We start from the raw sequence: 13,234 nt of genomic DNA, 5'->3' as shown, positions 1-13,234 counted from the left end.
CAAACCAGATATTTCTTTGCGAACTTTGACAGTTTTTTGTGCTTGAAAATATCTGCTACCTTTCCCCTTCATTTTGCCGTATAAAACTCCTGTCCCGGAAGCTGCTTGTACACGCAAAGAAAAAAACGTTTGGAAAACGTGTACCGAAAACGTTTTTCTTTTGTTAGAGTTTTTTGAATTGCTTCGAAAATTTTAAACTTTTATCACCAAAAAAATTCGTTTGTTACAAAATTTTTATTTTTTCAATAAAAAAAAGTTATTTTTGAAACAACAACACAGTCAATTTCGTTTATATCAAACACTGTTCTTTTCTGACTTTAGGTCTTTAATAAGACACATTTTACAGTTCAAAATTTAATATACTACAATGTAATGTTGAAATTTTTTTCGGAATCTTCCGAACATATCTGGAATATATGTAAAAAAAAAAAAAAAACTTTGGTCGAAGCAGGGATCGAACCCACGGCCCTTGGCATGCAAGTTGGACGTAGCAATCACTGCTCCACGGTGCCAAACTAAATGTTTATTTCTGTTAAATAAACTTTGTTTATTCGGTTCGTGGACGCCGCAAGCTATGCTATATAAATATAACTTATATGGATATTTATCTATTGATGACCATAACAGGTACATAGCTCAGTGGTTAGTGTGTTGGCTTACAAAGTGCATGGTCCGCGGTTCGATACTCCGTCCAGGCGAAAGGTAAAAAAATTTTAAAATTTATAAAATCGTATAATTTCTTCTACATTGTTGGTATTACAGGAAAAGGTGTTAAGAAATAAAAAACCTCGTGGATGTGAGAAAGATGTGAGGGAAAATGCAATTAGCAAGAAAACAATGTTTTTTTTTTTTAGTTTGTCTTTATGAAATTGTTTTTACATCCTGGAAAATAATAAACGTTTATAACAAAAAGTATATACTTTTCTTCCAAATACACTTTCTTACAGCGAAAAGCAATGAGAAACGAACTTTGTTTGTCTAAAATTTCGTTTGGGAGGAAAGAATTATTTTTTTGCGTGTAGTCGGCTTTGACATAGGTTTCGTCGTCCATTATCACGCAGTCAAACTTCGTCAGCATCGTCGTGTACAGCCTCCGGGATCGCGCTTTGGCCGTCGTATTTTGTTTATCATCGCGATTTGGAGTCACTACCTTCTTGTAAGTAGATAGTCCGGCTCAATGCACGGTTGTAGACGATACACCCAGCTTATTTGCGGCATCTTGGAGAGAGAGGTTAGGGTTTCGCTTGAAACTACCGGCAACTCTCTTTGTCGTCTCAGCGGCTTCCGGTTTTCGATTTCCCCCCGATCCAGACTTCCTGGCTGTCGACAAACGTTCCCCAAACACTTTAATTACATTTGTAACGGTTGATTTGGCAACTTTTGGCGATTTTGCCAGCTTTGCGTGCGAGTAGCTCGGATTTTCGCGATGCGCGAGCAAAATTTTTATACGCTGCTCTTCTTGGTTTGACGGCATTTTGACAACTGAAGAGTGAACTCCAAAATCAAAATAGCAGCAACATTCTACACACACACACCTTCAAAATGAGGGGTGTTCAGGTTTTTTAAATTCAAAATTGAAAGAAATACGTCAAGTTTATATTGACCAAATTTTGAACGTATCACCCTTTAAATAAATAAATGGAGGATAATATCTAGTGTAATGATCAATGATACTACACCGAAAGAATTTTCTTCGTAAAAAGAACGAAAAATTTCGTTAAAAGTACGAAATTTGTCATTGTTTTACAACCAAAGAAACTTTTCATTAAAAGTACGAAATATTTCGTACTTTTTACGAAGAAAAGTTCTTCCAAAATTTTCGTAGTTTGTAAGAAAAAAATTGGTACTTTTTATGAAGAATCTTCGTACTTTTTATGAAAAATCTTCGTACTTTTTATGAAACAATTTCGTTCTTTTTATGAAAATGTTTCGTACTTTTTATGAAAGATTTTCGTAGTTTTTATGAAAAATGTTCGTACTTTTTATGAAAAACTTTCGTACTTTTTTCTGAAAAATGTTCGAACTTTTAGAAGAAAAAAATTATAGTCGAAAGTGCATTTGGTTGTAGTTGCAAGTGTGAAAAATGACATCACTACTTTACATCTTAAGTTTTTGAATAATTTTTAGTTTTATTGCTTCACTTTTATTCATAGCGCGCTATCATCCAAATGAGAAGTATCATAGACTTGCATAAAAAATAGAATAGAGGAATACACTCAAGCACATTATAAAAGACAATTTAATGCCGCGAACGGAAATTTTACAACTTCAATGAAACTTCTTCGTTATTTCAAAGAAAATGTTTCGTTCTTTTTATGAAGAAATTTTAACGCAGAATGTTTCGTAAAATATTCGTAAAAACTTCTTCACAAAATTCATGAAATATGAAGAAAGTTTCGTTAAAAGTACGAACTTTTTACGAAGAAAAGTTAATGTAGAATGTTTCGTAGAAGTTTCGTATATTCGTAAAATGTTCTTCGTAAAATTTACGAAAATGAATGAAAATGTCGTTATTTTAATGAAGAATTCAGGAAGAATAGTTAATGAAGAATTCTTCGTAAAATTAACGAAGAGAATTCTTTCGGTGTAGAAATGAGAGAATTGAGAAACTCAAGAACTAAAGGAAAAATGTTTATTTGGATCCAAAGATTCAAAATTCTTCGTTTTAAAATAAAAACTTTCTTAGGGTGTTATCTTGGTTTAAATCTACCGAGAAAGAAAGTTTAGTCAATGCATGGTTTTAAGCTGAAATCAAAAAACAACAATAATGATTGAAGAATAAACCAACAATAACAAACAAAACGAATTATTTTTTCGTCAAAATATCACAACATTTCTTAATTCACATCCAAAACATTGGATTCGCTTCACACCTTAAGAAGTGATGCAAATTCAGTGCAACGGCTGTTGAAATGGTGGACATCCGTCCTATGACAAGCCCATGTTAAATTCATCGCTTCTGCGTTAATTTTGCACCACGTCCGGATCCAAAAAGAAAATTTTCACAGCTTTTTTTGCTGGGATACTTTTAAGACACAATTCTCTTTTAAATTGCTTCTAGGAAGCAATTTTTTTTTTTGTTTTTCAGTTTTTTTCTTCATATGCTATCATGGTTCTTTAAAAACGAGTTAACGACAACTTTATTTTCCAAATTAAGACTCGACTTCCAGTAGAAATTATGATATGTTTCAAGTAAATAACATCTTTAAAACAAAGTGTTGAAAAACATGTCCTATATTTGAACGATTTTTTGCTTTGTAGTCAAGATGCAAAAAGACAACAAATTTAAAGACAATTTCATTTTGAACAAGGAAACAAACTTTATATTAGAGCAATTCGTCATCTATGCTAAGCAAAATTTGCATTCGTATTTTAAAGACATGAAATCAGTGTATACATAAACATTTTTTTTGCGATTTATTCAAGAAATTATTTAATTCAGTGTTTAATTAAAATTTTAAATGAAACAAGTATATACGGCCGTAAGTTCGGCCAGGTCGAAGCTTATGTGCCCTCCACCATGGAAACTTCTTCTAAACGTACCAAGAGGCTCCAAACCCAAATCTCGGGATCGGTTTATATGGGGGCTATATATGATTATGGACTGATATGGACCACTTTTGGCATGGTTGTTAAATATCATATACTACCACCACGTACTAAATTTCAACCAGATCGGATGAATTTTGCTTCTCCAAAAGGCACCGGAGGTCAAATCTGGGGATCGGTTTATATGGGGGTTATATATAATTATGGACCGATATGAACCAATTCTTGCATGGTTGTTGGATACCATATACTAACATCACGTACCAAATTTAAACCGAATCGGATGAATTTTGCTCTTCCAAGGGGCTCCGGAGGTCAAATCTAGGGATCGGTTTATATGGGGGCTATATATAATTATGGACCGATGTAGACCAATTTTTGCATGATTATTAGAGACAATATACTAACACCATGTACCAAATTTCAGCCGGATCGGATGAAATTTGCTTCTCTTAGAGGGTCCGCAAGGCAAATCGGGGGATCGGTTTATATGGGGGCTATATAATTATTGACCGATGTGGACCAATTTTTGCATGGTTGGTGGAGACCATATACTAACACCATGTACCAAATTTCAGCCGGATCGGATGAAATTTTCTTCTCTTAGAGGCTCCGCAAGCCAAATCTGGGGAACGGTTTATATGGGGACTATAATAATTATGGACCGATGTGGACCAATTTTTGCATGGTTGTTAGAGACCATATATTAACACCATATACCAAATTTCGGATTAAATTTGCTTCTCTTAGAGGGTCTGCAAGCCAAATTTGTGGGTCCGTTTATATGGGGGATATACGTAAAATATGGCCCATTTGCAATACCATCCGACCTACATCAATAACAACTACTTGTGCCATGTTTCAAGTCGATAGCTTGTTTCGTTCGGAAGTTAGCGTGATTTTAACAGACGGACATGCTCACCACGACCCAGAATATATATACTTTATGGGGTCGTAGAGGAATATTTCGATGTGTTACAAACGGAATGACAAAGTTAATATACCCCCATCCTATGGTGGAGGGTATAAAAATATTGGTCAAATTTTTGTTTTATGTGTAGGCCTAAGGCATCGTATGAAAACTTTAGATAAGAAAAATTAAAAAAAAAAACAAAAACAAACCACTAATACTGATAAAGCAACGTATAATTGGATGTGTATATGTGCTCCATTCCATCATATTGGCAAAAATTCCGATTTAGTTTTAGTTACATAGAAATCGTCATGAGAGCTACTGGGATAGTTGTACTTGTGTTGACGGTAGTGCTACCGAATTTAACTCTTGGAGCACCTTTGACGAAATGGTTTAAAACCGATAATACAACTTACTACATAGAATCAGATCACAAGGTAAGATTTCTCTGAAAGTTCATTTTTGAGATCAACAACCTTTTTATTTTTGAGAGAATGGTCTGATGAGTATTTAAACCACCGCATAATGATAAAAAAGTGCAAAATGTTGTCAGTGTGAAAGCAAAGACATTCACATAAATGGCTACACCATCCTGAAGTCGTGGTTTTGTTTTTAAGGCGCGCAGAAACGGTATACTCGATCGGTACACACTGGAGGCCATCGTGTGTTGCAAACGATGAAGGGATATGATCAACTCAAACAAATGTTGTTTTCTCTCCAAATATAAAATGCTTGCCAAAATCAGAACCAAATCTGAGACAATACCATGATTGCGTCAAACTTTTCACACACCCAAAAACAAAGTGAACCCACCGTGGAAGAAAATGTAGGTTTATTTTAGAAAATTTTAACTAAAATAGTTTTCTAATTGCAACATGTTAATTAATTGCAACATGTTATAATACTTTTTGTCAAACTGAAGAAATTTTTTTAAAAATAATTAATTTTTTCTGTTGTTTAAGATGTTGTATGTTGAAAGAAAAAATTGTATTTAAAAATTGTTAAAATGTCTTTAGCGCTGTACGAAGTTCAAGACAGGTACAATTTTAGTAAAATTTACTCATTTGAGAGACTTATGAACTCAATTTAAGCAAACTTCTGCCATTTTAGGAAAATATGAACTATTTTATTTTGTAGTAAAATAGTGCACTATATTTGTATACAACTTTTTTTCTTATTTTTAGTTCACGCCATTAAAGTTAGCAAAAAATTATTCAAATAAGGAACATTTACTCATATTGTGCAAAATTTAATCTTCATGAACTAAAATAAAGTTCAGTTGGCATTAGATCCCCTTTTTTCTGTGTGCATGTTCCGCAATGATAAATTTTTATACCATCCACCATAGGATGGGGGTATATTAACTTTGTCATTCCGTTTGTAACACATCGAAATATTGCTCTAAGACCCCATAAAGTATATATATTCTGGGTCGTGGTGAAATTCTGAGTCGATCTGAGCATGTCCGTCCGCTCGTCCATCCGTCCGTCTGTTGAAATCACGCTATCTTCCGAACGTAACAAACTATCGATTTGAAACTTGGCACAAGTAGTTGTTATTGATGTAGGTCAGATGGTAATGCAAATGGGCCATATCGGTCCACTTTTACGTATAGGCCCCATATAAACGGACCCCAAAATTTGGCTTGCGGAGCCTCTACGAGAAGCATATTTCATCAGATCCGGCTGAAATTTGGTACATGGTGTTAGTATATGGTCTCTAACAACCGTGCAAAAATTAGTCCACATCGGTCCATAATTATATATAGCCCCCATATAAACCGATCCCCCGATTTGCCTTGCGGAGCCTCTAGAGAAGCAATTTTCATCCGATCCGGCTGAAATTTGGTACATGGTGTTAGTATATGGTCTCTAATGACCATGCAAAAATTGGTCCACATCGGTCCATAATTATATATAGCCCCCATACAAACCGATCACCAGATTTGACTTCCGGAGCCTCTTGGAAAACCAATATTCATCTGATTCATTTGAAATTTGGTACGTGGTGTTAATATATGGCCTCAAACACCCATGCACAAATAGGTCGAAATCGCACTGAAAAAACAGTGAACCCACCAGGAAGAAAACTTTCGGTTAATTTTTGAAAATTTTTAATATTTGTAGAAAATTTTAACTAAACAGTATTACAAACGTTGGCATCACGCCGAGGTCATAAAAATAAGTAAATATTTTTCGACAAATTCAAGAAAATTTATTAGACATAACTAAGTTTTTTCACTTGTTAAAGAAAATTTTGTAGTTTGATGGAAAAACTTGGAGTTCAAAATTGCAAGAATGTCTTTAGTGACATACGAAGTTCATGATGGACGCATTTTTGGTAAAATTTACAAATTGAAAGAAATTCTGAACTATTTTGTGGAAGACACGAATTTATTTCATCTTTATGCTTTATTTGAGTATATTTTTTTGCTCGGTTTTAGTTCATTTAACTAACGTACACAAAAAATTATTAGAGTAAATGAAACTTTCTCCAAACATAATAATTCCATGAACTAACATAAAGTTAAATTGGCTTTAGTGAAATAGAGAGTTCACTTTTTTTGAGTGCGGTCCATAATTATATATAGCCCCCATATAAACCGATCTCCAGATTTTTCCTCCGGAGCCCCTTGGAAGAGCAAAATTCATTTGATTCGGTTGAAATTTGGTACGTGATGTTAGTATATGGTATCCAACAACTATGCAGGAATTGGTTCATATTTGTCCATAATTATATATAGCCCCCATATAAACCGATCCCCAGATTTGACCTCCGGTGCCTTTTGGTAGTATATGATATTTAAAAACCATGCCAAAAGTGGTCGATATCAGTCGATAATCATATATAGGCCCCATATAAACCGATCCCGATATTTGGTTTTGGAGCCACTTGGAGGAGCAAATTTCATCCGAGTCAGTTGAAATTTGGTACATTGTGCTAGTATATGGCCGTTAACGTCCACGCCTAACTAAGTCCATAACGGTCTATAGTTATATATAGCCCTCGATCCCCAATCACAAAAAATTGGTCCATATCAAGTTCATAATTGTATATAGCCCCCATATAAGCGACCCCCATATTTCAATTCTGGCTCTCTACGTACCGTGCAAAAGTCCATATCGAGTCGTAATTATTTGTAGACTTACATATACATAACTTTTTTGTCTAATAATACCACGTATGGACTAACTCACAATTTAGAAAACGATGTTAAAAAGCTTTATGATACCACAACCCAAGTAATTCGATTGTGGATGACAGTCTTTCGTAAAAGTTTCTACGCAATCCATGGTGGAGGTACATAAGATTCGGTCTGGCCGAACTTACGGCTTGTTTATATACTTATTTATCTTAAATCTAAATATTCAAAATTTCAGTTAATGTAAGGACGATTTCTTTAAAGCAAAAATGTATTTCTTTACTTTAAAAAAAATTTGCCTTAGATACAAAGACATGCTACGTTAACGGAGGGACGCAAAATTTGTATCCTAAATTCAATGAAAAAAATTTTTTGAAGTAAAGATTATAAATTTTATTTTAATTAAAATTGCATTATTTTAAAGAAATTTGTCATTAATATTTTGTAAATTGCTCCTCCTAACATTTGGGTTGCGTAATGTTGATACAAATATCGGTCGATTGAAATGGTCATTTTTTTGCAAGATTTTTTCTTGACGGATTCTCAGAGGGGTTAAACAAGCTGTAGCATCGCTGTGCCAAATATATCAAGTAGAGTTGAGTAGCCCGCCACTCTTCTGGCTAAGTATTTGTTTCACCACAAATTTCACGAAAATCTTTCCAATTAAAATTTTAATTGAGTTTTTAAAAATATTCGATTGAAAATTTAATTGATTCAACAATTTTTTTAATTGAAACAAAAATCAATCACAAAAATTAATAGTATCAATCAATATTTTAATTGAACCAATTATTTTTATACCCACCACCATAGGATGGGGGGTATATTAACTTTGTCATTCCGTTTGTAACACATCGAAATATTGCTCTAAGACCCCATAAAGTATATATATTCTGGGTCGTGGCGAAATTCTGAGTCGATCTGAGCATGTCCTTCCGTCCGTCCGTCTGTTGAAATCACGCTAACTTCCCAACGAAACAAGCTATCGACTTGAAACTTGGCACAAGTAGTTGTTATTGATGTAGGTCGGATGGTATTGCAAATGGGCCTTATCGGTCCACTTTTACGTATAGCCCCCATATAAACGGACCCCAAAATTTGGCTTGCGAGGCCTCTAAGAGAAGCAAATTTCATCCGATCCGGCTGAAATTTGGTACATGGTGTTAGTATATGGTCTCTAACAACCATGCAAAAATTGGTCCACATCGGTCCATAATTATATATAGCCCCCATATAAACCGATCCACCGATTTGGCTTGCGAGGCCCCTAAGAGAAGCAAATTTCATCCGATCCGGCTGAAATTTGATACATGGTGTTAGTATATGATCTCTAAAAACCATGCAAAAATTGGTTCATATCGGTCCATAATTATATATAGCCCCCATATAAACCGATCCCCCGATTTGGCTTGCGAGGCCTCTAAGAGAAGCAAATTTCATCCGATCCGGCTGAAATTTGGTACATGGTGTTAGTATATGGTCTCTAACAACCATGCAAAAATTGGTCCACATCGGTCCATAATTATATATAGCCCCCATATAAACCGATCCCCCGATTTGGCTTGCGAGGCCTCTAAGAGAAGCAAATTTCGTCCGATCCGGCTGAAATTTGGTACGTGATGTTAGTATATGGTCTCTAACAACCATGCAAAAATTGGTCCACATCGGTTCATAATTATATATAGCCCCCATATAAACCGATCCCCAGATTTGACCTCCAGAGCCCCTTGGAAGAGCAAAATTCTTCCCATTCGGTTGGAATTTGGTACGTGATGTTAGTATATGGTATCCAACAACCATGCAGGAATTGGTTCCTATCAGTCCATAATTATATATAGCTCCCATATAAACCGATCCCCAGATTTGACCTCCGGTGCCTTTTGGAGAAGCAAAATTCATCCGATCTGCTTGAAATTTGGTACGTGGTGGTAGTATATGATATTTAACAACCATGCCAAAAGTGGTCCATATCAGTCCATAATCGTACATAGCCCCATATAAACCGATCCCGAGATTTGGTTTTGGAACCTCTTGGAGGAGCAAATTTCATCCGAGTGAGTTGAAATTTGGTACATTGTGCTAGTATATGGTCGTTAATAACCATGCCTAACTAGGTCCATATCGGTCTATAGTTATATATGGCCCTCAGATAAATCGATCCCCAATCACACAAAAATTGGTCCATATCAAGTTCATAATTGTATATAGCCCCCATATAAGCGACCCCCATATTTCAATTCTGGCTCTCTACGTACAAAAAGTCCATATCGATTCGTAATTATTTGTAGACTTAACTATACATAACTTTTTTGTCTAATATATACCATGTATGGACTAAATCACAATTTAGAAAACGATGTTAAGAAGTTTTAAGATACCACAACCCAAGTAATTGGATTGTGGATGACAGTCTTTCGTAGAAGTTTCTACGCAATCCATGGTGGTGGGTACATAAGATTCGGCCTGGCCGAACTTGCGGCCATATATACTTGTTTTAATTGACCTTCAATTAATTTTTTATTTGATACTATAACTTATGTGATTGAAGACAATTCAATTAAAAAATTAATTGATCAATTAATTTCGTGATTGATTCAGAAAAAAATTTTTTTGTGTGCACCATCGGATATTAAGCATTGTATTGATTAATATGATCATATAACCTCATTTCATAACTGATAGTCTCCAAATTGACAAAATTTTTATATGGAGATAAATTCCGTTTGTAAAACATCGGAATGTTAGTGTAATGTAAAAAAACAAGCCATCGACTGGAAACTTGGCACAAATAACATATGTTAGCTCTTATGAAAAAATCGAGTTATAAAAAATTGGGAGCTAAAACGATCTACTGATATTACATCTTGAGCAATTTTCTTCCAATCCGTTTGAAATTTAGTAGGTGATGACAGTATAAGCTTTCGGACCCCCCAAGATTTGACTTCTGAAACCCATGGAGGATTAGATTATTGTAGTGTGAAGGGTATGCAAATGTTCATTGTGTTAAATTTTATCCATACACTAGGTTTTCTAAAACTTTTTATACATTTTTTTAAAGCCAATTTTTCACACCCTATATTATTGCAGTTCACATGGCAACAATCCTATGCGGAATGTAAACATAGAAATCTCAATCTCCTAACTATCAAACAGTTTAACGCAGATGACCTACTAAATGAGTACCTTAAACAAATGTATGGTAAGTAGCAACCTATGAAATTTCGAACAGGGCATTTACCTAACAAATGAAAGGACGCTATTGACATATTGCAAATATGGAATGAAATTTGCACAAATATTAACATATGATATTACTCTAGTATCTCAGACTGAACATCATCACTCGAAATAAAAAAAAATAGTAATAAAGTCCTGATTTTGTGTTTCAGATCCAATTCCTGATTTCTGGTTAAAATCAGACTACTCTCCAGACCTTAACAATCTATTAACGACCAAGACTGATGGACTTGTACAAATAAAATTGGAGGAATCTGATATCATTGATATCGTTGTGGCCGATGATCCTGCAAATTGTGTTTTGACCAAGGATGGTACTACCAAAGCTTGTGATATTGTTCACGGTTTTATTTGCCACACTAACAACGATGAAAATTGTCCAAAAAATATACAAAATATTATTTTAAAATTTGATTAAGTGAAATTGTTGTACAAATAATAAAAATATATTTGTTACATACATATTTGTTTAAAAACAAAAAAGAGTATTCAATTTTAATTTTATAGAGCTTTGCCATAAATCTACATAGATCCCCAAAAATGTCTGTATTTAAAAGAAGCCGCATCTTTGGATCGGAAACAAATTACTGTTGCCACAGTTGGTAGAATTCTAGATAGATTTTTACTGTTTGATAGATGTTGCACACTATTCCTATCCAACTAACCCCAATTTTCATGAAGCTCCATTAGTGTTCCGTTAGCTAACGAACTTTTAAATCGAACTATGGGTATATCTATCATCTTGCCTATATATTCTTTGTGTTAGTTAGGAGCTTATCTGCTGAAAAATTTTCAGTTATAATTAACCGGAAAGAAGATATTTCCATTTTATTTTCTGTTAACTGGCAGTTATACCCTAACGGAGCTACGTGAAAATGGCCGTAAGAGGTACTTAAATTTCCTATAAAAATAAAATTTTGACAAAATTTTCTTTAGAAACAAAATATTGACAAAATTTTCTATAGAAATCAAATTTTGGCAACATTTTCCATAGAAAAAAATTGATAAAATTTTGACAAAATTTTCTATAGAAATAAAATTTTGACAAAATTTTCTATAGAAAAAAAATTTTGACAAAATTTTCTATAGAAATAAAATTATGACAAAATTTTCTATAGAAATAAAATTTTCACAAAATTTTGTATATAAATAAAATGTTGACAAAATTTTCTATAGAAATAAAATTTTGACAACGTTTTCCAAAGAAATAAAATTTTGACAAAATTTTCTATAGAATTAAAATTTTGACAAAATTTTGTATAGAAATAAAATTTTGACAAAATTTTTTATAAAAATACAATTTTGGCAAAATTTTCTATAGAAATAAAGTTTTGACAACATTTTCTATAGAAATAAAAAATTGCCAATATTTTCTATAGAAATAAAATTTTAACAAAATTTTCGATAGAAATAAAATTTTGACAATATTTTCTATAGAAAAAAAAATTTTCTATAGAAATAAAATTTTGACAAAATTTTCTATAGAAATAAAATTATGACAAAATTTTCTATAGAAATAAAATTTTGACAAAATTTTCTATAGAAATAAAATTTTGACAAAATTTTCTATAGAAATAAAATTTTAACAAAATTTTCGATACAAAAAAAAAAATTCCAAATTTTTCCATAGAATATTTACAATTCAAGGGATACATCCCAAAAAATTGTCGCTAATAGGAGAGATCATAATATATAATATTGCCAATTCTGAAATAAACTTCTAAAATAAAATAATAAAACATATCTGTCGAAGGAATTGTTTTTTTTTTTTTGGTAGATTATTTTTATTGTGTATCCCTCTAAGTTCATTTCTCATGACTTTCAATCGCCAGTTTAAAATTAACCAATTCATTGGCTAGTCCAAACATGGCTGTAATACATCGAAATTAAGCACGATGCATCACAACTATGGAGCATTTACACACCTGGTATGTTCCTACGTCTCAAGCAGTCACCAGTCACTGGATATTGTTTTTTGTTTATCTTGACGCATATCAGGGATCCATCAAAGCTACTTTGAAGAAATATCAAGGAAAAACATATCCAACATATTGTTGTCGTACACATGTACGTACAACTAACTGACTATCTGTATGTTCATCATCCATATGTCCGTCCATCACAATGTCTGCATGTCAAGCCACGATAGTCTTGAAGAACAATGAATGAATGATTGACAAGGTGCTAAAATAGGGCATAATTGCGACATCACTTTAAGCTCCAATTGCTTTAACTCTGGCGTTTTTTTTTCTGTTCTGAGGTGTTGTTACTTGGAAAATAGTTCGTAATTCCAAGAGGGATTCAAAACACAGTCATGGCTGCCATGTTACGTGTTGCAATGTGTAATGCAAGCAGTGAAGTCACGTCACGCACATTCACACTTGAATTTATCC

At 33.4% G+C, this 13,234-nt stretch overlaps 1 protein-coding gene across 1 annotated transcript; it reads left to right on the top strand.

Annotated features, from left to right (window-relative positions):
• The first annotated feature begins 4,768 nt into the window (after positions 1-4,768).
• LOC142227001 (uncharacterized) lies at positions 4,769-11,324 on the top strand. Its single transcript, XM_075297302.1, has 3 exons — positions 4,769-4,899; positions 10,692-10,803; positions 10,994-11,324. Exons 1-3 carry the CDS (start codon positions 4,774-4,776, stop codon positions 11,257-11,259), a joined length of 504 nt encoding a protein of 167 aa, XP_075153417.1. The 5' UTR covers positions 4,769-4,773; the 3' UTR covers positions 11,260-11,324.
• Positions 11,325-13,234: the final 1,910 nt, after the last annotated feature.

Source organism: Haematobia irritans, chromosome 2 (genome assembly GCF_050003625.1).
Source record: "Haematobia irritans isolate KBUSLIRL chromosome 2, ASM5000362v1, whole genome shotgun sequence".
In the NCBI taxonomy this organism is placed as follows: Eukaryota; Metazoa; Arthropoda; class Insecta; order Diptera; family Muscidae; genus Haematobia; species Haematobia irritans.
This window is presented reverse-complemented; position numbering and strand designations above follow the sequence as displayed.

Coding starts and splice junctions, on each gene's coding strand:
- LOC142227001 (XM_075297302.1), top strand. CDS start 4,774: ATGAGAGCTACTGGGATAGTTGTACTTGTGTTGACGGTAGTGCTACCG. Junction 4,900..10,691: donor ACATAGAATCAGATCACAAG/GTAAGATTTCTC, acceptor ATATTATTGCAG/TTCACATGGCAACAATCCTA. Junction 10,804..10,993: donor GTACCTTAAACAAATGTATG/GTAAGTAGCAAC, acceptor TTTGTGTTTCAG/ATCCAATTCCTGATTTCTGG.